This window comes from Dioscorea cayenensis, chromosome 6 (genome assembly GCF_009730915.1).
Source record: "Dioscorea cayenensis subsp. rotundata cultivar TDr96_F1 chromosome 6, TDr96_F1_v2_PseudoChromosome.rev07_lg8_w22 25.fasta, whole genome shotgun sequence".
Taxonomy (NCBI): domain Eukaryota; kingdom Viridiplantae; phylum Streptophyta; class Magnoliopsida; order Dioscoreales; family Dioscoreaceae; genus Dioscorea; species Dioscorea cayenensis.
In genome coordinates this window covers 19097962-19120930 of record NC_052476.1, presented here as the reverse complement: position 1 = coordinate 19120930, position 22969 = coordinate 19097962, and the positions used below count along the sequence as shown (strand labels likewise).

Here is a 22969-nt window from a genome sequence, read left to right as displayed (position 1 = left end):
CTATTAAAAATTAAATATAAAAACATAGATTAAAGTATTTTTATTTTTCTCATAATTTAGGAATAAATTTTAAGAAACTACTCGTCATACAAAAATAAATGAACATAACCAAAGAGCTCATAATCATAACCTAACAATACTTGAAACTCATGTGAAAAACGAGGATAAAACATTTCAAAGTCTCGAGTTCAAAACTTTCTCATCCTTGACTGAAAGGTGTGCGAGATAATCATGCGCACGTCTCTTTTATATATATATATATATATATATAATGCTTGTCACTTTCGTCTAAAAAAACAAAACACAAACAGAAAGGGGAAAGATGAAAGTGATGCTATTGTTTTAATTTAAATAAAAGGCAAGGCATAACAAAAAGTTAGAGACAGACAAACCTCATGTTTATAAATATAACATCAACAAAGCATGATTTCATACATTATTTATTTTTTATAAACCCCTTTTTAAGCTTTTTAAAGTTTCAATATTCCAATTATATACAATAAAACAATCATAATTCCTAAAAGAGACTTGTATATGAATATAAAAATAATTTAGTATCACAAGAAGTGAACAAACACTACAATTTTGAGACAACAACAAACAGCATCTCAGGGATTCAAAAAACTTTAAACTACAAAGTCTAAAGAGGAACAAAGTAAAATCACCAAGCAAACAAATAACAATGAACAGAAGTAATGTGGTATAAAACATAGAAAGCTCTCACTAATATTAGTGCTTCTCTTTGAGAAGCAACCTGAGTGACTACTCTTGAGTAGGTTTCAGAGTATTGAAGAAGTTGAGCTGGTTACTTTGTGACCTTAAGATTGTTTCCATCCTCGTTGCCGAGCTCTCATCTCCCACATTGCAGTCAGTTTCCTTTGTTCAATTAGTGTAGCCTCTGCACGTTCTCTGGCTGCTTCACATGTGTCCATCCCTGAACTGCACTTGTCGGCTTCCTTTTGATATTGGGATGCCATTTTTTTGGCTTCAAGCAACATTAGTTCAGAGCGCCGCTGAGCTTCTGTTGCTTCTTGTTCTTTTAGTTTTAGTTCCTCTAACAGGAGGTCGGTGAAATTCTTTTCCATTTCTTCACTGACCTCTGGGTCACGCTTAGCACAATCTTCAGGAAGACAAGGCACAAGAGATATCAGATAAGGATATGATAAAAGGGAAATTAAATTCTCATGAAACTTTGTAAAAAGGGGGGCTTGTATTGACAGGACACTCATAGTTAAAAAAAAAACAAAGGTTACAATAAAGATTATATGTTTGTGCATGTTCATCATCTTGTCAGAGAAATTCCCAAGAAACAACAAGTGATTGTAAGGCACACAAGTACAGAATAGTTTTAAATAGCCACCTGATATCAAAGGAATACTCAAAAGAAGTGTTCTTGTCCATCATGTCTCCATTCATCTTGAATAATTCTTATTGTCTATGGCAACTGAGAATTCATGTTTATTGATAATCATGTATTAGCTTGCAACTGGATGAATGAAAGAATGCCTTAAATAAGTTGAATAACTAGGCTGGAAAGGATTTATTTTCTTCTTAAACACAAAGGAATTTACACCTTACAAAGCAGACGTAGACAAGCATACTCAAATTTCGATGATGATAGTGCATGATGCTACTGGATATGGATGAACAAATAGCATACAGGCAATAAGAGATACAGGATACTACAGAAAAATGCTCAGGACACAGGTGAAGTGCACTTGGAAAGACTTGAACCAGACCAAAGTTCTTTCACCATTTCCAACAACAGAAATTGTTTCAGGCAAGAAACTACACCTTCACCACTTATTTAAGATTATGAGGACCAATTAAAAGGAAAAAGAAGACACGTTTCAAACAGCAGTGTATATGCTTTTCTCAGTGACATTCTAATAAGGCATATTGTAAGAACAAGAGGTGAACATGCTCACATTTACTGCATGGGGAAAATTTCAGCCTAACTTAAAGCTTTAATTAATAGCTTTCAAATAATAAAAATGTGCATAATGATTCTATAGCATGCCTTTTCTATGGTACAAAGTTATGCACATACCAAAATAACTTGTCATCCAGACAAACAACAGCAGACAAACACATAACAAACAATCTCACTCACTGAAGGCCAAAAGTTGAAATTAAAATATCTACAGGAACATTATTTAAAATAAGAAGTTAAAAAATAATTCTCACTAAGAATGTAAGGGTATACTGCCTACCCAATGTCGTGTATGCTTGCCCTTAAAACATAGAAATAACAAATATTGCCTCGAACCATTTTGTGCATGCCATACCAATCATACTTTTCAGTGTGCTACCAAGGAACTAGAGGAAACATATAACATTTGCTAATTTATCATATTCATTTAAAAGCTGATAATTAGAAAATAAGCTCATTACAGAATGATCGGGTAGAAGCATGATGGTTAAGTAAACAATATAAATAATTCAAAGGACAGACAGTTCAAAATATTAATCTTACATTTGAATACCCATTATTCAGTAAAGAATGGGGGCCTATGAACACTCAAACTATCAAATGCTTAAATAGATAGCTAATCCACAAAACTGTGTCACATCTTGAAAATAAAATCAAATACTAAAATGTAAATGGCCTATTATGATCAATAAAAATACAACATTCCACTCAAGATTCCTGTTGCCAAGGGTTCGCCAAGCACATACAAAATTTCTGAGTTTCTTCTTTGCATGCCTCTGGATTAATTAAATGAGTTCTACCAATACCTAAAGAATATCCAGTAGAAACCCTGCATAAGTCCTAGCTACTTCAAATTTGAACTTACAAGTCACATTCTAAAACACTAACACTTCAAACCTGAATTCCAGCAAGTAACCTGTTATCAACGAAGCAGCCTACTTCCACTACTTTGAAAAATGAAGCATACTCAGCATGATTCATCATAATTCATAAATCTATCTTCCTTAAAACACCTAAACAGAGAAATGGCACTTAAAATTCTAGTTTGCAAACCGACTCTCAGATTCAGAACTTCCTTTCTGATTACTGAAATCAAGACATATTATAACAAAAAGCACCCCAAACAATTTCATACGTTCAACTTCAATTCAAACACATACAAGTACTTCACAGGAGTAATCAAAGGCCTGATCTTTCAGCAATCTATTGACTAAAATGCACAAACTTCAACCGATGCTTCAAACACATCAAACAAAATCTAACAAAAATCAAACTTTGAGATCCAAAAAGAACGAACCTGTGAAGGAGACATTGCCCAATTCTGTAAACAAGAAAAGAAAAAAAATACAGGATCAGCACAAACAAACTCACATAGATAAACCATTCAATGGATCTGAAGATCACTCCGATCACCAGATCCAGAAAGTGAAGAACAAGAACAACGAGAAGAGATCAATTAGACGGGAACCTTCAGGCAGGGAGAGAAGGGGTTGGGAGGAGCAGTCGCAAGAGCAAGTGGGACAAGAGGAGGACGATGATCCGAGGGCTTCAGCGAGGTGCCAGTAAAGTGGAGGGCCGAGTATGTAGGTTGCGATACTGAGCGCCATCACCGCGAGAAGGACCTTCACGAGGCTAGGGTTTAGGGTTCCGGGCGATGCCGAACCCCCCGCCATTGTTGCTTCTCTCTCTCTCTCTCTCTCTCTCTCTCTGCTGAGAAGAGAAGCGTCGGCAGGAGAAGATGAGAGACCAGAATGGGATGAGATCATGACCGTTAATATTTTCTCGTGATGTGCGTCGAGATTGATTTTTTAATTTTTTTTTTTTAAGTAACAAAAAGGGAAAAAAAAGGAAAATTAGTATTTGAACCTGTTTGCTCATAGTTTGGTTTTGAAGGATTGAAATTAGTATTCAAAATGTTTTATTTATATATATATTTATGATTGAAAATTAACTTACAAAGCTTATGAAAATATCACCTTTTTTTTATTTTGCAAAATAAATGGAGAAAAAAAAGTAAAAGTAATTTTTTAAAATACAAATTTTTTTATTTATTTATTTATTTATTTATTTTGTCTAAATGGTACATAAACAAACAAAATAATTTATCAGAGTATATAAGCCAATATCATTTTGGTAGAGGTGCCTAAGTAATTTTCAAAAGCATACATGGGGAAAAATCTATATGGGATGGTTGAGGAAAATTCTTGAGTTTTTGAAAAGATGTTAGTAATGTCATTGATCGACAAACAATCCCTTGGTCTACTGGCACCAAACACCTATGTCAGATATTCACGCTCAGATGACAACGTGGGTTTGAACATCAGCTCATGAACCCTTTTGTTAGAAAAAAAAAATTGACGGGAAAGTTAGTTAATGTGGTGTGGTTTGAGCATTTATAAACTTAAACTTCATATATAAACTTGAACTTAAATTTCATGAAGCATAAGGGCGTATGTATGTTGAGGTATTGGATGAAGTGCTATGTTTGATATCCTCTAAGTTGTTAACCAAAAATGCCGTAAGAAACAATGTTTTTTCCCCCAAAGATAGAGAAACTTATGGATTTATCTATCCAACCTTCATTTCATTAGTTCTTTTCGTGATTTACATATCTACATTTCATAGATTTGGAAAAGCCAAGGAAACAAATGCTTTTATCTAAGACGGAGCTAAATGAGGCTATTTGAACCATTAATTTAGTGTTGAACTAACACTATGATTCCGGTGTAGAAATATTTATGGTTGACTTAGGAATTTATAAAGAGTATGATAATTCTTTTCATCAGTGGATTACTATGCGAACTAAACATATTGTCTTAGTTTGATTCAATCCAACAACTTAAGTTGATAGGAAGTGAAATTCATATATATATATACATATTTAAATTTAAATTTTTCAAATTTAAAATGATGTATAATATTAAATAAACTAATAAACAAGACATGCTATTTCAACAAAATAGAGTTTTCCGAGATATTTATGGTTTCCTCTGCATTTATATATCTTTGACACAAAATTAGATAAATATTGGGCTAGTCCAATAGATAAGGTATTTCTCTTTCATACAAGAGGTCGGGTGTTTAAATCCCATCTAACGCATGGTGCATAAGAATTCACTTTGTATGGTGGTAAAATTTTCTTTGTGCATAGGATGCCATAAGGTCTTCGGTGTGGAAGTGGATTTACAATGCCACTCCAAAAATTTCAGCTTATCACGTGTGTTTATCACTGATGAAGATATTTTCTCTTCTGTGTACTGCCTTGGAGAGATTGTTTATCCAATATTGTACTAAGTCTATCAATATGATCATATATCAATTGTAGGTGTTAAATTTTAGGTCATTGATGTGTATTAGCATTCAAGAAGCACATTTAGTCATTTTTGTGTATAATGGAAAACTAATAAAATTTTCATTTAAGGATGCATCTAGTTTAGCAAGGGTGGTACATATGTATTTTACAAATTGTCCATTATTTTTTAACTATATTTTTTAAAATACTACTAAATGATGTACCTCACTACCAGAGCTAAGGTTGTAGTTTTAATTCTAAAATGCTAACTCATTTACTATTTTATGAGTTGACATGAGAATAATTAAAACTCATTCTTTAACCTGCTTTGTTAATGCTTGTGTGATTGTATGACTTTGCTTAAATATGATGGTACTTGTCAAACTTTATAATATGATCTTATTAACTTTTTTTTTCCGTTAATTGGATTTGCTTTATCCACATCAACATTATCCAAACAACATTATAAAGACATCAGTAGAGGACATCCATCCAACCACATTAAGAAAATTAAAATAATTGATTTGGGTTTGAATTATGAACTAGTATTTTATGGTATGGTTTATTTAATAAAATGGATTAACTGATTTTATTGATGAAAAAAATCATATGCACACAAAGTGGTATAAATACTTAAGCAACTAAAAAGAAACAAAGAAAAACACAAATGTCTACCATGTAGTAACAAAAACCATATTCTAAAAGTCTCCTCATCTTAAAAAAATTGTCCGCTGGATTTGGAGTAGCTTTTTATTTAAGATATAGCCTCATTAATATGATTTTTTGAAAATCTACTATTAATTTTTTAGGATAGTTTTCAGGAATATGAGGTAAGTGTTAATTTCAATTATAATATGAAATGTTTAATTTAAAACTCTATTTTAGGTTTTTTTGATTGACATTGATTTATAATATTGGATTAATTATGCATTAGATTTGCTTCTAATAATGGTTTCCCCAACATCCCTCCTCCACCATCTTCTTCTACTTCTTCATTCTTGCATGAATAACAAACAAATACTAAGCTAATATTCCATCTTCTATTTAATAAATAGTTTACATTTAATAAATGTTTTCTCATGAAAGCATTGTGTGAATGTCATTCATCATTCTCTTCTTGTGATTTTTTTAATTTATTAACTTTTTATTTTAAATACAATCCTGTAAATTGTAAAATATTTCAAAGTCCTTTTTACTTTGGTTATTTATAAGAATTTTTCAAAAATTTATAAGGTTATATATGAAATATGACAATTTAGAGGGTATATATAAAATATCAAAACTTACAGGGTTATAAATGCAAAAAAGAAGCTAAGTTTAGAAGCATCACTGCAGCCAAAGCGCCGGCCTCGTTTGAGCTCCTCGTCGTCGCGAGCTTGTCGGAACCCTAGCAATGTCGGTGCCGGCTGATGGTGCCTGGGCGGGGAGGAAGCCGCCGAAGCGCCTCGGAGGTATGGCTGAGGCCCTCTCCATTGCCTCCGATCTCGGCTTCTCCATCCCTCCCATCCAGGTTAATCAATCTCTAGATCTTGTCCTTTCTCGCTCTATCGGCGATTTCCCTTCTTTTTAAATCCAAATTTATCTCCAATTTAAGTTTTTTTGGGTGCATTCTTATCTTTGGTTGGCTAAATGGATTGGATTTGCTTTCCCATAATGTGAGAAAAAAAATCATTGTTTTGATTCTTGTGTTCTTAGAGATGTAAATTCTAACGAATTGACGCTTTAGTATGAGCTACTACGATTGGTTTTTCTGATTACAAATCCAATCCAAGTATTGAGCATGATTTCCATTTCAGAAAATGTTAGGGTTGCAATTATATTACCCATTCCTGACATTTGTATCGACCTTGCGCTTGAAATTTGTCCCAATTTTGACGTGGATATCTGATTTTCATTTAGTGTTTTTGTATATCAATCTGACGCTTTCATCTGCCTTGTTGTTTACATTGCCCTTTTTTTCCCCTGGGATTGCATACTACTGCATGAAGTCATTCTGAAGTGTGCTTGCTATCCTACTATAGTTTTAGGAAGACAGCCAAGGCATATCCAACTCATCAACTGGGGACAAGAGTGATGATTTAATCAGAGTTTTGAGAGAGCTTACTTCTGTGCAGCGGAACATTGCCAATTTACAAGTGGAGCTTCAAGGGCGCAAGGTGAAACTTAGTTATTCTGTGGTTTTTTCCTACGGTAATTGTTTTCCAAGTTATGCCATTATGTGCATCTTTCTCACATGCATCATGAGAAGTAGTAGTACTATTATTAGTTGTGCATGCAGTTTTGCTACATTATTCAGAGATTTTATAGTAATTTCTTTGCTTTGTTATAAATCCCTGTTGGGTTTATTAGATTTCTTCCTTTATGTCCTTTCTGTCATGATTGACATGTTCTGTGGCTCTTTTGCTTTTCTAAATACTAATTTCTGATTCTTCTAGTACTTTTGATAGCTTTGCTGGTTTTGTATTATAATACGCTAAGTCCAGATTAATATATTCTGCTGGTTGCATTCCAGTAGTTCTCCTTTGCTTATGTGACAACAATGCTTCACTTGGTTGAGGAATGCTGTTGTCTAGTCTTGTGGCTTATTTGATAATATATGCATAAATGTTTATGTAAGCATGTTTTTGGGCGTTATCAGGAGGGACCTAAGCATGTAAATTAACTCGTATGTGTTGTTGACATGTTGTCCATTTGTTGATCTCTGCCTAGAAAATTATCTAGGTCAAGATATTTTAAGCTCATGAAAATTCTCTTTTTGCTATTCACATATTTTATCACCATGATAATTATTGGAGCTAGTGTTTTGGCAAAGAATATGTGCTGACCCTTTTCAGCATTGTTTAAAATTGATGTTGGAATTGTCAGGATGACAAGAATGTCGCACATCTGACTCATGTCAGTGAGATGGAGAAGAAATGTGAGTCCTTGGCAAGAATGACTGCTATACTGAAGGATGTCATTCAGAATAAGGTAATAAATTTGGAAGCTTTTTTCCCCCTCAATTTCCATTATAAAATGCTACATGATGATTATCTTGATTTTATCATTCATTTAGAGTACAGTGTTAAGACTACATTGGGCTTGTTACAGAATCTAATTCATCTTGAATCAGTTTGAAAATTTCTTAATTTTTTAGAAATAGCATGATGTTCATTTAAATAAATGTGCAATTCTCTTATTGATAAATGGCATTCCAAATCATTTCAGGATCGCATCATTGCCCGTCTGCAGCAACCATATTCTCTAGATTGCATTCCAGTGGAAGCTGAATATCAGGTTGGAATCACGTATGCAATTATCTAATATTGTTTGACTGATACTCTTTTTCTTTAAGTGAACATAAGGTTTCCAATCATATATTGCTAGTTCTGGGATATTTTTCTTGTTACAATATCCAGTGACTATAGGGTATCTTATTCTTGATTATTCCATTCTCGAAGTGGTTAGTTTAACATTTGAAGGTACACTGATCCTGCTTAAGCTGGATGATGTTTGAAAATTTCATGCGGAAGGTGTAAATTTTATTCCCTTATGTTATACCTGGAAAGAGGCGCAATTGAATGGGCATTGTGAATTTTCTATTACTTCAGACGTAGAAATTGGGGTCATATTTGGTTGGAGGATGGTCTGCAACAACTTAGTTTATCGGAACAACTTGGGAGAATAATAACTCTTTTTTACAAAATACAATTAATTAAATTTATATAATCATTTTAACATCAACTATTAAATGGTATTAAATGCAGTTTAACAGAGGATAAGAGACAGAGAGATAGGCGCAAGGCCTTTTTATTTTCCTTTAATTCATTTACAGGTACAAGTAATAGAGATAAAATATAATCTAATTTAAACAAGATTTTAACTAACTATAACATCACCGATTAGTTAAAGAGGAGAGATTTGATGGGGATGTGGTTAGCAATGCCGGTGATGTGGGTCTTGCATAGACGGTTATTGGCAATGTTGGTGGTGATGTGGTAACTGCATGGACAGTTATTGGCAATCTTTGTGGTGTGGGCACTACATGGGCAATTGCAAGGGCTTGGTCAATGCGGTCAATTTGGTCAACAACCACATGGCAAGCTGACTAGGCTGGGAAGATAGTTAGCGTGGACCAAAGATGAAGAAAACAAGGTGTATAGAGGCCTTTTGTCATGATATTAGCAAGTTGGTCCTTGAAATAAATGAAGCGCACAACGAGTTGCTTGCAGATGATCCATTCACGAACAAAATGGTAATGAATTTCAACGTGTTTGGTGCGGGCATGAAAGACCAGGTTAGTGGCTAAGAAGGTAGCTTCAATATTATTGCACCATAACATAGGCGGGCAAGTAAGATGAACAAAAGGCTCTGAAAGAAAGATATTGAAGCTAAATGAGTTCTACACATGAAACGATAATACGTTAATATTCGGCCTTCGTAGAGGATTGTGAGACAAGGAGATCACCTTTTGGCTCCCCATAAAATAAGGTTAGGACCGAGATGACAATTGGCCCAATCCACATCACAATGAGTATGAAGATCAAGCGGTCAAGTTAAGGCCATAAGGCGGGTTATCTATAGGATCTCCATCATAACGAGACAAGGGACAATTGGCTACAATTGGAGAAGAGCAAGACTTGGTGTCAAGCATTTGAGCTGGAGATGAAATGTCCTTGATATATTGGTTTTGAGATGGATGTAAACCATGAGGAGTAGAAGAAACTAGAATTCCCAAAAACTAATGAAGAGGACCAAGATCGTTGAGAGCAAAATAAGAGTTGAACTCACTAAATCCTGAATGTGAATAGGATTGCTACTTGTTAACACTATCGTTAACATAGACCAAAACAATAGTGTTATCTTTATTAGAGCAGCACACGGAAAAATATGGGTCCAAAGTCTAAGCGCAAAATCCAAATTCGCTTAAGGCAAAACTTAGGCGCTGCAACCGAGCCCGATATGCTTGCTTGAGCCTGTATAATGCCTTGGTTAATAAACACATTGTTGGGGTAAGGGATCAACAAAACCGGGACATTGGACCATGTAAACACTCTTCTTGTGGTCACCATGGAGAAGGTATTGTGTACGTCAAGTTGATGAATAGACAAACTTTGAGAGATAGCGAGAGAGAGCACAACTCTGACGATCATAAGCTTGATCATCGGGGCTAAACGTATCATGGTAGTTGACGCTTTCCTCTTGATCAAAACATTTAGGAACCAAGTGAGCTTTGTATCTTTTAAGAGAACCATTAGCCTTTCTTTTAATGTGGTGGACCCACTTGCAAGCAATGCCCCTGTTAATTCTTTGGAGAAGGAACTAGGATCAAGGTTTTATTTTGACAAAGCGCATTAAGTTCTTGGGCCATAGCCTTGTGTCAATAAGGGGGTGTTTGGCTCATGGATTCATGCCTTGGGAGTGGGAATGTCATGCACCTATGATGCTTAAACCCATGTTTGGCAACTAGGAAAGGAGTGAATAACAGGTTGTTATGGAATGGGATGCATGCATGTGGGGCATTTCCAATCCTCCCAAAATTAGGGGGATTTGGACTCCTTAGTAGTGAAATGACTATTATTCCCTTTATAATAATAAATTGTTATTTATTTATTTATTTAATAAATAAACAATTGTTAAATTATATTAATTGGTTGAAATAGTTAATTACAATTAGAAGAAGTAAATAACATATTAAAAATATTAAATAACAATAAAACATGCTATTTATTTATTAATTAATAATTTAACATAACAAACATGTTACGTTATATTAATTAGTTGTAATATTTCATTTTAATTAATTAAAATAAATAAGTAAATATATTGTAAATACTTGATAATAATAAATCATGCTAATTATTGATTATTTAAAATAACAAATTTATTTTAAGTTATATTAATTAGATGAAATATTTAATAACAATAAATTAAAATAGTTAAATATATTAGAAATATTTAATGATAATCATGTTAATTATTTTCTAATTAAATATAAATTGTTTTGTAAAATATTATCTTATCTATATAAAAATCATAAGTGTAATTATACTATATTTCTCTCTCTTACTTTTTTTTATTCCTAACTCTCATTCCCTCCAACTAAACACCTTCATCATTATCCTCCCATTTCCTCTATTCTCATTCGTACTTTTTCCTTTCTTTTCATTCATCCCCTTCCCATTCTTATTTCACAATCCAAACGGGGCCTAAGAGCATTTGTTGGCCGTGACAAAAAAAAGTGGGTTCAACATGCAAAAGGCAAGGTGTGTTCGGCTAGATAGGCAACATGATTGGGGAATTGGTGAGACTTACATGTGTTGTCATGGGTGGGTGTAACCATAGGAGGGAGGAAAGTAGTGGAAGGTAAATTGGGTGGTTCGAATGAGAAAGGAAGTTAGAAGGATATGAGAGGGGATTAGGTTGAAGTTAGAGATTGAGGGAGATGTGGGTTCGAGTTCGGGTTAGGAGATGAAGTTATCAGGTTGCAGGATGTGGTGGGTTAGCAGATTGCGGCTTAAGGAGAATAAACGATGAAAGGAGAGAAGGCAAAAGGGTGTGATGTGAAAGGTAAAGAGGTAAGGTGAAATGGAAAGGTAGTTTTTTCAAAGTATATCTGGTGAGAAATGTAGACATGTTTAGAGCATATATGGAGACATTTATAGCCTTTATGGTTAGGGGAGTAGCCAAGAAAATCACATGGGAAGGAGTGAAATTTAATTTTATGGTCATTGCAGGGTTAAAGTAGTGGAAACAAAGGCCATATATAACACCAAGAAAATAATAGTCTGGGGTATGGTTGAAAAGTTTGGTGTAGGAGGCGAGAAGAGGAGGAGTGGAGGGAGGTAGGCAATTAACAATGAAGGCCACACTTTGAAAGACGAAGTCCCAAAATTTTAAGGAAAGGAAAGCATGATACATGATGGTTGGTTAAAAGTCTACAATGTGGTGATGTTTTCATTTAGCCATACCATTTTGTTATGGTGTGTATGGGAAAAAGATTTGGTGGGTAATGTGGGGAAAAAGGTGAAAGGTTTGTATTCAGTGCCATTGTTAATATGTAATGTTTAATAGTGGTTTGAAGCAAGTTTTTGACTTATGATTTAAAAAGAGCAAAAGCCTTTGGTAATTCTTCTTTTGAGTAGAGAAAATAAATTCAAGAAAAAGCAAGGATAATCATCCACAAAAACAACATAATAGCAAAAACCATTAGAAGATAAAATAGGCATGGTGCCAGTGACAGAGCCAGGAATTTTATAGATTATGGGGGGCAAAAATTTTTAATAAATTAAAATTCAAATATAATCAAAATCATATAGTTGCTTTTAAAAGAAGTCTTTTACATAAGCAAGTACAATAAACATAAATGAAAATAAATTCATAATTGACCTCTACGAGTTTTCATATTGTGAAAACAATGAATAATTATTTCATTATCTATACAATCAAAGATATCTTTCTCAATGTATGCCATGAGGCAATCGGCTAAGAATTGATCACTAATTCTATTGTGTAGTTGAGTCTTCACAATTTTCATTGCAGAGAAAACCCTCTCCATAGTTGTAGTTGAAATAGGTAAAATCAAAGCTAGAGTTATGAGCCTGTAAAACAAAGGATACAAAATATTTCTTCTTGTTCTCACCAATCTCATAGCAAGATCATTAATTTCTTGGAGATCAATGAACTCTGTTTTGGACCTCACATCAATAATATAAATCTCTAATTGATTCTCAAAAACAATGACTTCCACCTCTGAAAAATCATTTGGATATAGCCGAGCAAGTTGAGCTAACTTTTCTTTATCAACTGAAAATGAGCCTATTGGAGTCAAGCATGTGACGCAAATACGTAGCTTGGTGAATACTTCATTAAAACGGTTATTGAGCTCTTGAAGTTGTAAATCTATAATAGAATAAAAACTAAAGAGTAATGAATAAAGGGGTCAATTATTAAATTGATAGAAGGGCAATTAGCATATATTAACTAAATAAAATATTTTAAAACAAAAAAATTCGGCAATTGCCTCCCTTATCTCAAACGTGGCTCCACCACTGCATGGTGCCACACAAGTTCTAATGAGTAAGATCAAGCTGTGCATGAGAAATAAATGTTGAAGAACTAAATGGTTGTTGACGAGCCTTTGCCATACCACAATCATTACAAAAAGATAATTTATTGGAAGAAAAAGGAAGGCCATGAATATGTAAAAGATGTAAAGTGGTGGAGGAAGAAGCATGACCAAAGCTAGTATGCCAAGTGTTGGTAGACATGTTCACCAAAGGTATGTCTGATGAGAAAAGGTAGTGGTAGATGTAGGAAGCTTGAAAGAGTAGAGACCATTATGAGATATTGCTTGAAAAATAAAGGTCTTGGTGTGACTATCCTTGACAAACCAAGAAGATGAAGAAAACTCAATAACTAAATCATTGTCAAGAAGCAATCTATAGAGCCAATGTAGTGAATACTCACACATGCCATTGCCAATTTGAAGTGTGTTATCTCCATGATAAGGTGCAGATTGAAAAGGTTGTTGCGGTTACCGGTCACATGGTGGGTTGCCCCCAAATCAAGAAACCACTTGGTTGCAAGTATTTGAATGTCACTTGGAATAGGGTTAGTGGGGTTTGAAAATGAGGAGAAGGAAGAGGGAAAAGGGGGTTAGTGTAGGAGTAATCGAACCGTACCAACATTAGCGGGCAAAGTGACTTCGGTGTGTGCAGGTCTAACATATGGGAAGTTGGTCAGTTGGAGATGCAGCGAATATTAAGGCTATAGACAGAACAAGGAAGTTTAAAGTGCATGGAAAACAGTTTCTGAAAAAAGAAAATTTGGGATTTGGGTTTCCGGAAATGGAAATTCGCTCATGGATTTCCCGGAAAATGAGGGATAATAAGCCTGAGTTTGGAGATGGGCCATGGGGTCTTGGATAAGTGTTGGATTGAGGTGTGTTGAGCCAAGAAGAATTGAAGTGGGAGTTGGGTTGAGGTGTAGGTTATGGTCCATGCGAGTAAAACGTAGTAAATCATGATAGAGCAGAGTGTAAGAGTAGGAAAGCTGAGAAGATGGGTTAGTCTTTGACTGATATCTAGTGGTTATGTTGGTGGGGGATCAACGTGTTTCATTAAGCCATAGCCTGTAGCAAGAGGTGTAATCTGGGATTTCCAGGTAAGGAAGTTGGATCTATCAAGTTTTGTTGTAATTGGGATGTTGATTTGGATAAGTGGTTCAGATGAAGAAATTTGGGTGATTTGTGTAGGGGATTGGCCATGGTTGATTATTATTATTATTATTATTTATTTATTTGAGAAAGTTGTATGATATTTTTGGGTTTCATTTGGTGGATTTTGAAGAGAAAGATGAAGTTGGTGGCATTAGGCACCTGCTAGGGCCTCTGATACTGTAAAAGTAGTTTAACATAGGGTAAGAGAGAGGTAGACAAAAGGCTTTTTATTTTCCTGTAATTCATTTACAGGCACAAGTCATAGAGATAAAGCATAATCTAATCTAACCAAGATCTTAACTAACTATAACATCACTAATTAGTTAAGAGAGATTTGATAGGGACGTGGTTGGCAATGCTGGCGACATAGGTATTGCATGGATGCTTATTGGTAATGTTGGCGATGTGTGTACTGCGTGGATGGTTGCAACAGCTTGGTCAATGCAGTCAATTTGGTCAACAGGTATTAATTATTAATTGGACTAATTTAATTTCAATTGAAAACTACTTTTAAAACTCACTCTGACTTAGAGTAACGTGGGACTAAAGTCCTATTATTGATCGCAATTCAAATTCCAAACCCCTTAGTCCAACCACAACCAAACACCACATGGATGTTTGTCACTAGAACACTGTGGTCTTAGTAATTATTAGATTTTTGAAAGTCACTGGCATGATTTTGAGCAATTCTTGGATGAGCAAGTACCATCATAGGTTATACACGAGCATTCAAAGATGGCGTGGTTCTGCTCATCTATTTTAATAAATTTGATTCTTAAATCATACTATTGTTATACCTTAGTTGGCTTTTGTGCCAAATGTTGTACTATATGGTTTCAATATTTTGTTGTGTTCTATTCCCTTTTTTTGTATTTGTGATTAAAGACCATAAACTGATGTTTGGCTCAATATCAATCTTTTATAAGTAAATCCATTTATCCAGACTTCCATGTGCTAGTTTGTTCAAATGGTATATTCTGTCTCAATAATATCTATTCTTGTAGATCTTTCTTATAGAATTTTTTATTTTGAGAAACACAGATTTTCAGCGACAGATGATACAACTGGCCATAAAACACTATTTGATTGACTCTTTGTTTACTGTTCACATGGATATTTAATTTTTCATTTGTTTTACTGTAACTATCGTGCTTCTCATCCATGGTTACCAGATTTCCTATCATTCAGAACAAACATATTTTGCCTTATTAATTTTTGTGATTTTTTTCTCTAAATAACTGCAATTGATACCAGATTTGCATGTGAAGCCATCAGTTCAGCTAAAATTTCTGGAATGTTTAGTGTGGATTGCTGATGTGGAAATCAACATATTGTAGTTCAATATACAGTAGTTTAATAGTCTTTTAACATTCAGTTTGTATTTTTGATCTGTAGTGGATGTTTTTTTTGAGGCACTATTGTCATTCATCTTCGTGCGGGGGAAATTTGTTTACATTTTATTCTTTGGGTCATGCAGAAGCAGTTTTCAGAGTTATTGCTAAAAGCTGCCAGTGATTACGGGGCCTTGACAGCTTCGGTAGCCGATTTTCAATGGAGCCAGAATTTCAGGGAACCACCCTCAGTGTGGGGGGTAAGTTTATGAGCTTGTTTTCATAAACATCTCTATTTGCATAATTGGAATAATATGTCCAGCATATCTAACATTATCTTCCCACTTGCTGTTGAGAATGTTTTGTAATATGTAGAATATTTATTTATGTTCTCCATATATGTTCATGGCTGTTCATTAAAATCTGGACATTTTGTCTTTAATACATTTTCTAAATAGAGCACAGAACTAAGACATGCAATTATCACACACACCCAAATGGGCTTTAACTTTAACATACTTAGAGCCTTACCATAAACTTCTTAGCTTTTATGGGTAAATATATGGTCATGCATCATGCAGTTGGTTTTCCATTTTCTTCATCAATACAATAGTCTCTGTCAAATAATCTACAACTTTGCCAAACCTCACCTCAAATCTCTGGTTATAATTTCGTTTCGTTTGAACACATAAGTAATTCTGAAAGGAAATGAGATGTTCTATGCAATTGATCCTAGTCTGCTTTTTGTCAAATGCTCCATGAGTACTTGTATTACAAATGAATTTGAGAAACACCGAAACTTAGCATCATCTAATGGTATTCTATTCAGGAAATGTTGCGGCCAATCCCTTCTGCTCTAGCATCATGTACACGTTTCTTCGAAGCCATGTCTGCGATGAGGGACTCATTTGCCACCCTCCAGCAACTGCGCGTAGGCCACTCTTTGCCCATGACTCCGAGTGACTCCACCGGCGATTCTAAATTCGCAACCCCGCCTCAATGGAAAGATGAGACAACCTCCGACGACTCAATGGTTGGCAGTTGGAGGAAGCTCGAGGCCGATAATCATGACACAGAAGACAGTGATGCAGGTGATAATATCAACCATCGAAGGCTATCCTGGCCGCCCCCGATGAAGAAGGGCTTATGATTGACACACCGATCATACTTGAATACGATCGATTGCATTCGCTTCTCATCTGTATGTGCCAGTGTCGTCTTCTTTTTGCTCTTGTACTACTATTCTTTGTAGAGAGTTCAGATTAAAACTTAAACAAAATGAGTGTTATGGATATTTCTGATTCAATGTGTGGAGTTTGTTTGCATGTCTTTTATATATATATATATATATATATTGATTTGAGTATAATATTTCCTTTTTTCTGATTAATTATCAGGTTATATAATTGATTCATGGTCATTATTGATGTGTATTAAATAGTTTTTGTATACTATATGTATCAGATTATTTTTTAATTATTTATTATTATTATTATTTATAAAAATCAGATTCTTTATTGAAGGTTCCTGAGTGAACGAACATTCATAAATTAAAATAACATTTTAAAATATGGCGTATTGGTTTTTGAATTATATAACTATATATGTTCACATTTGTTCTGACACAATATAAATATTTAAATTATATTAAGAAATTGTCCTTGGCATTTCATTAACACTTTAATTAAATTTAAAAACTAAAATAGTCTTTTGTATAATAAAATCAGTATTTTTTATGTGTTCCGTTTCAAATTAAACTTTTCTTGAGTTTCATAAAAATTAGAGTATAGTTTCAATGAGAAATTGCTGAATTTCCACCGTCTTATTTTGATTTTCTTTGTCAACTCTATTTAGTAGTAGTTATGTTAGGTATCAATCTATTCCTATAATCAATTATATATACATATATATATATATATATATCTTCATAAAAGGAATTCTACAAATGAATAACAAGAATAATGACATTCACTTCTTTTTATTTATCTATTTATTTATTTATTTATTTATTACTGATAATTAATCCTCTCTCATTCTCTCACTTTCAAGTGTCCCATTTGTTTGATGTATGAATTCATGACAAAAGAAAGAGGTCTATTTTTCCACGTTACTAGCACATGCATGCATGCAAATTAACTTGTACGTAGCCATCAACATTAATAACAACATGCTTCCTTTTGACTTTACTCTCCTTCATTTCTTTCTCATTAGTGTGGAATTTCTATACCTCTCACACCCATTCATTTTATTAATGCCACCAAATCAATACTCTTCCTAAATACTCCTATATATATATAATAATAATAATAATAAATCTCAAAAGTAATCATTATGTTTAGCCATGAGTTTTAAAGTTGTTATATAAAAAGTCATGCATGATTAGGAGATTTAAAGGAGTTATATATAACTCACATGCCATTTACATAAACCCACCTTCCAATATAGATCTATCATTAGAGTATAGACACAAGAGAGAGATAGAGAACGAGAGGGTTCAGTGTGCTCCAAAGATACGTTATCTGGAAATGACCCAAAAAATACATACTCTATTATTACACGGTTTTTTTTAGATGTCATTAGTTTTTTAAAATTTTAAAATATTTAATGATAACTATTAAATTATGATTTAATAATTGTTACCGTATTTTGAGCACCGTGTTAATCAGGTAATATTTGATAATGAGCACAGATTAATTTAACAAGTGGTATGCCCTGATTAATTTGTCCAGCATCTCCATCACATCAGGTAGTACTTGTGCATTTATTTGTCACATTTTGGTAGAGTAACTTGTCAACTTTATCATAATAAACTTAATTAATTTCTCAATGAGACACACACCATCATATATTGTTTATATATTTAATATACATAGTCTATAGTTTGACTAGTCAAAATAATTGAACAGATAGATCTGCTGAAAAGAGAGTGATAACAAACTATCAGACCACATCAACTATATATATATATATATGAGGATAGATAATTTATGAATGTCTACAATAGTCATCAGATGTTAATTTGACAGTTATTATTATTATAAATAATGCAAAATATGTTCTGCATTATCATATAGTAATCTAGGGACGACCTTATTATCATTTCCATATATATATATATATATATATATTACTTAGCATCTAGTGAAATTTTAAAATTTACCTACCACTCGTAATAATTTTTTTTCCTGTTTCCACTTGGGTTAAGATGATTTTTTTTCTCTTTATTTATATAAAATCTCAATTTTTAATAAATATCATTATATATTAGATATAAAAATAGTAGACATCTTTAAATTATTAATAGAAAAATGCCAAGATTTTTTTATTAAAACTAATATATATATATATAGTTTTATTATTATTAGAAACAAATGTATTAATATATATTTCTGATATTTGGTAATTATATGCATCATTAAAGAGACTTTATATAAAAACAAATGTTTATATAATATTTGAAAAGTTATTATGTGTGACAAATAATTCTCTTATTTTCATTGGAAAGTAAAAAAAAAAAAATGTCTGAGAAGTTAATAAATAATTTTTCTCTCATGACTCTAATATTGTAATTTTATATGGAATGTAATAATAATAATATAGCATCAATCATGATATTGTCACTGAGATTCTACATTTTTAGAGAATATTGATGAAACTTAATTGGAGAAATTTTTTTTAATGAATAAAATTAAACCTAATTGATATTCTTTTGATCAAATACTAAAACAATTATTTATTTATTTTTTCAATAAAAAAACAATAGATAATCCAAAAGCTAGCTAGATGTACTCTTCAAATAAAACAAAATAAAAAATAGCAAAAAGTTAAACATGATAAATAAGAAACATGTTTAAGACGATAACTTGAGATGAAAAATTGAATTGGTGCGAAATGTTGTCGACTAATGATTTAGAGTGTAGGTTTTAAATTTTAGATTTTAGGTTAAATTATTAAAAAGCCACCATTCTTAAAATTAAATTGATATAAATGTTGTCGACAAATGACTTGGAGTATAGATTTTAAATTTTAGGTTTTAGGTTAAATGATTAAAGAGTCACCATTTTAGGTTTGATATTGACTTATAATTTTAATAATGCAAAGAATGTCTACTCCATTGTCCAAAATGGAAGGTGAGCTACCAAACCTAAACAAAGTCAAAGATTTCAATAATTTCCTCATCTTCTATTTTAGAGAATCTTTGATTTGTTAATTAATACTGTAATTATCTTTTCATTAAAACTGAATTAACACTAATCCTAAACTTTAGAAGAACAAAAAGAAAGAAAACTAAATTTCTTTGTATTTCTCAGATTCTTTTTATCAAATCACACCTAATTAAATAAAAATAAAAGTACTCACACTAATTTTAAACTTTAGAAAAAAAAATAGAAAGAAAAGAAGACTTCTTTCTATTTCTCACATTCTTTTATCAAATCACACCTAATTAAATTAAAATAAAAGTACTCACATTAATGCTTGTTTAATCTAATTAAAAAACTCCTTAAATTATGGTGCTACACACACATATATAGTAAATATTAAAATTGAAAGGAAAAAAAAAACTCTTTAAAAGTACTCACCTTTTATTTATTAATTTGTGCATTATTTTCATGTAGATGTTTCATAAGTTTCTCAACATCAAGGTTTTAATTAGAGATGATATTGAAAGTAAAAAAAAAAGAAACCTTAATTACAAAAGCAAATGAGAAAGCTGTAAATTGACTAATCATAATGGTTAAGATAGTAATTGCTTGATTAATTAATGTTTGTTTAATATAATTAATAACTCCTCAAACTATGGAGCTTTATATAAATATTAAGCATTAAAATTTTGTTATTATTTTTTACATTAATAAGTTTCTCAAAATCAAGGTCTTAGAGATGATATTGAAAAGAAATTATAGAAACCTTAAACTAATCATAATGGTTAAGATATTAATTAATTAATTGATTGGATAATTGATCACGTTTTAGTTGTTGCTTTCAGCCACCAAAGCTACATATATCAATATCAAGACAAATTAATATAAGAGAAAAAAGTGAACAAACCTAACTCTTAATGACAATGACTTTAGTAAAACCTTATCTTATTTATTGTCTTGTTTTATCTAATTACTTTTATCAGCCTTTTTGTTCCACTTATACCCTTTTTGAAAACTCTTAATTTCATACATTCCGAGCAAAAAATTTTGATTACATCTACATAGATGTAATTGTAAGTTTTGTAATTAATATATGGAAAATTCAATGATACAATTCGATTCTCTTATCTCATCAATTGTTGACTCATTCTATATTTTTTACCGTAAAATTAAATATATATTATATAATTTAGGTAATCTTTCAATTCTACTCTTCTTTTGAAATTCAATTAGATAAAAAAAACAAAGTATAGTGAAAAATTCTTGATAATAATAATGATAGTATGTTTTTTAATAATTGCGTATGAGCATGGTTAGAATTACAATATGAAAAAAAATAACATGGTGTATTAATTGTATGATTGATTTTTTTTTTTATAGAGTTTATTTTTATTTGAACATAACTCAATCATCGACCTCTTGAATACGAAAATTCAAACAAGTGTATTTTATGTCTCCAAAATGGATCTTTTGAGCTTAATTTTGTAAATACCTAGTCCATCTCTACCTAATCAATGTCGATATTAATACAAGAGAATATAATGCAATTAATGTTTTTCAAGATTTACACATAATATAAATAGTTTATTTGGAAAAACAAAAACATGTTTTTCTTTTATTTGGAAGAAGTTTGATATCAAGTTTAGTTGTTTACAATGGCAATATAAGAGATTAAAACTTCAAGAGTTGGTACCGTCTTTTATTGACATGAAGATGATAGAAATGGTCCAATGACTTTTCTTTTCAGGTTTTTGCTAAGTCACAGTTTTTGACTTCTTGTTTGTTCTACATTCTTCAAAAATTTGAATACATTCGCCTACAATTTTCATGTGTGTATTTGCATTAACAAAAGACGGTCTAATTTATTTATTATAATTTTGTTTTAATCCATTAAATATATGACTTTATTTTTTTAAAATATCAACTTAAATGTTATGCAATATGAAATTAAACTTTTTTTATAATATTAGTGAGGCTCATACTTATGATGTATATGAAGCTTATATAAAAAAGCTAAAATCGATAATACAAAAATAATAATAATAATCGATTAGATATTTCTAACATTTTCATTATAGGAAAAATTCTTCAATTATATCACATGATAAAATATAGAGAATAATTAATCATCAAGACTAGATATTTTTAGTAATTTTATTTTATAAAATTTCACCATATATATATATATATATATTCCTTTTCCCTATCAGAAAGACATACTTGAATACATAAAATAATTTCATTATCAATCATGTGAAGAATATTATATTTGTGGTGTTGTTAATATTAAAGTTAAAAAAAAAAAATCATATACAAGCACTATATACATGGTTGAAAACAAAAACAAAATATGCAATAAATGTGATGTCAATTTGATCTAGTCCAAGAAAAAGAGAGAGAATGTCAATAAAAAACCTTATAATTCTTCTCTTTGTTGATGTAATTATCTTGATGTACATTTTCTCATTGTTCTTCAAGATAAGTAATTAAAAATAAATAAATAAATAAAAGTTTGCAACCTTGAATTCAACATTTCAGTACTAAAAGTAATTCATATGAACCACATATATGTCAATCCCAGTAGGTTGAGTTCCTCACGTTTTATATTTTATAATAATTATTATTATTATTTGTACTAATTCCATATCGGTTATATATATATATATATATATGGCTAAATTAAGCACGTGTTTAATTATTAAATGATAATAATAAATGTAGAAAATTTGAAAGATATACTTAAGAATTATATGTAGAATATATAAAAAATAAAAAAATAAAAGATGAAGAGTTTATTAAGTAATACATAAGAACAATGGTAAAAGATTTTCATCATGTATATATTGAACATTATCCACAAAAGATGATGTTGAAATAGAATAATTAAAAGTTACTTATTTATAAATTAATTATGTTTAGTTAAGTAATGGATGCTAATGTCATGACTTTTAAATAAATCAAAGTTAATTATCTCTTTCTTTGGACTCTAATCTCAAGTCTTGTTTCTGTTTTATATAATCTATTCATCTAGTGCGTCATGACATTATATATATATATTGCTTCACTAACTAA

The 22969-nt window shown here is 31.7% G+C and overlaps 2 protein-coding genes across 2 annotated transcripts; one reads left to right on the top strand and one right to left on the bottom strand.

The window, feature by feature from the left end:
* Positions 1 to 535: 535 nt before the first annotated feature.
* On the bottom strand, positions 536 to 3660 carry LOC120263969. The gene is made up of 3 exons (XM_039271950.1): positions 3402 to 3660; positions 3231 to 3254; positions 536 to 1120 (listed from the first exon to the last, which is right to left on the bottom strand). The coding sequence occupies exons 1-3, from the start codon at positions 3604 to 3606 to the stop codon at positions 819 to 821; spliced, it is 531 nt and encodes a 176-aa protein (XP_039127884.1). The 5' UTR covers positions 3607 to 3660; the 3' UTR covers positions 536 to 818.
* A 2893-nt stretch (positions 3661 to 6553) lies between these two features.
* Positions 6554 to 17080, top strand: LOC120262931 (AUGMIN subunit 2). Its single transcript, XM_039270844.1, has 6 exons — positions 6554 to 6735; positions 7253 to 7381; positions 8091 to 8195; positions 8433 to 8501; positions 15902 to 16015; positions 16585 to 17080. Exons 1-6 carry the CDS (start codon positions 6619 to 6621, stop codon positions 16903 to 16905), a joined length of 855 nt encoding a protein of 284 aa, XP_039126778.1. The 5' UTR covers positions 6554 to 6618; the 3' UTR covers positions 16906 to 17080.
* Positions 17081 to 22969: the final 5889 nt, after the last annotated feature.

What these genes read in the sequence shown, in the direction of transcription:
- LOC120263969 (XM_039271950.1), bottom strand. Translation starts at nt 3,606, where the DNA reads ATGGCGGGGGGTTCGGCATCGCCCGGAACCCTAAACCCTAGCCTCGTG. An exon ending in CCTTCTCTCCCTGCCTGAAG is followed by an intron (nt 3,255 to 3,401) that starts GTTCCCGTCTAA and finishes TCTTGTTTACAG; the next exon opens with AATTGGGCAATGTCTCCTTC. An exon ending in GGGCAATGTCTCCTTCACAG is followed by an intron (nt 1,121 to 3,230) that starts GTTCGTTCTTTT and finishes GTCTTCCTGAAG; the next exon opens with ATTGTGCTAAGCGTGACCCA.
- LOC120262931 (XM_039270844.1), top strand. Translation starts at nt 6,619, where the DNA reads ATGTCGGTGCCGGCTGATGGTGCCTGGGCGGGGAGGAAGCCGCCGAAG. An exon ending in TCTCCATCCCTCCCATCCAG is followed by an intron (nt 6,736 to 7,252) that starts GTTAATCAATCT and finishes CTATAGTTTTAG; the next exon opens with GAAGACAGCCAAGGCATATC. An exon ending in CAGTGGAAGCTGAATATCAG is followed by an intron (nt 8,502 to 15,901) that starts GTTGGAATCACG and finishes TGGGTCATGCAG; the next exon opens with AAGCAGTTTTCAGAGTTATT.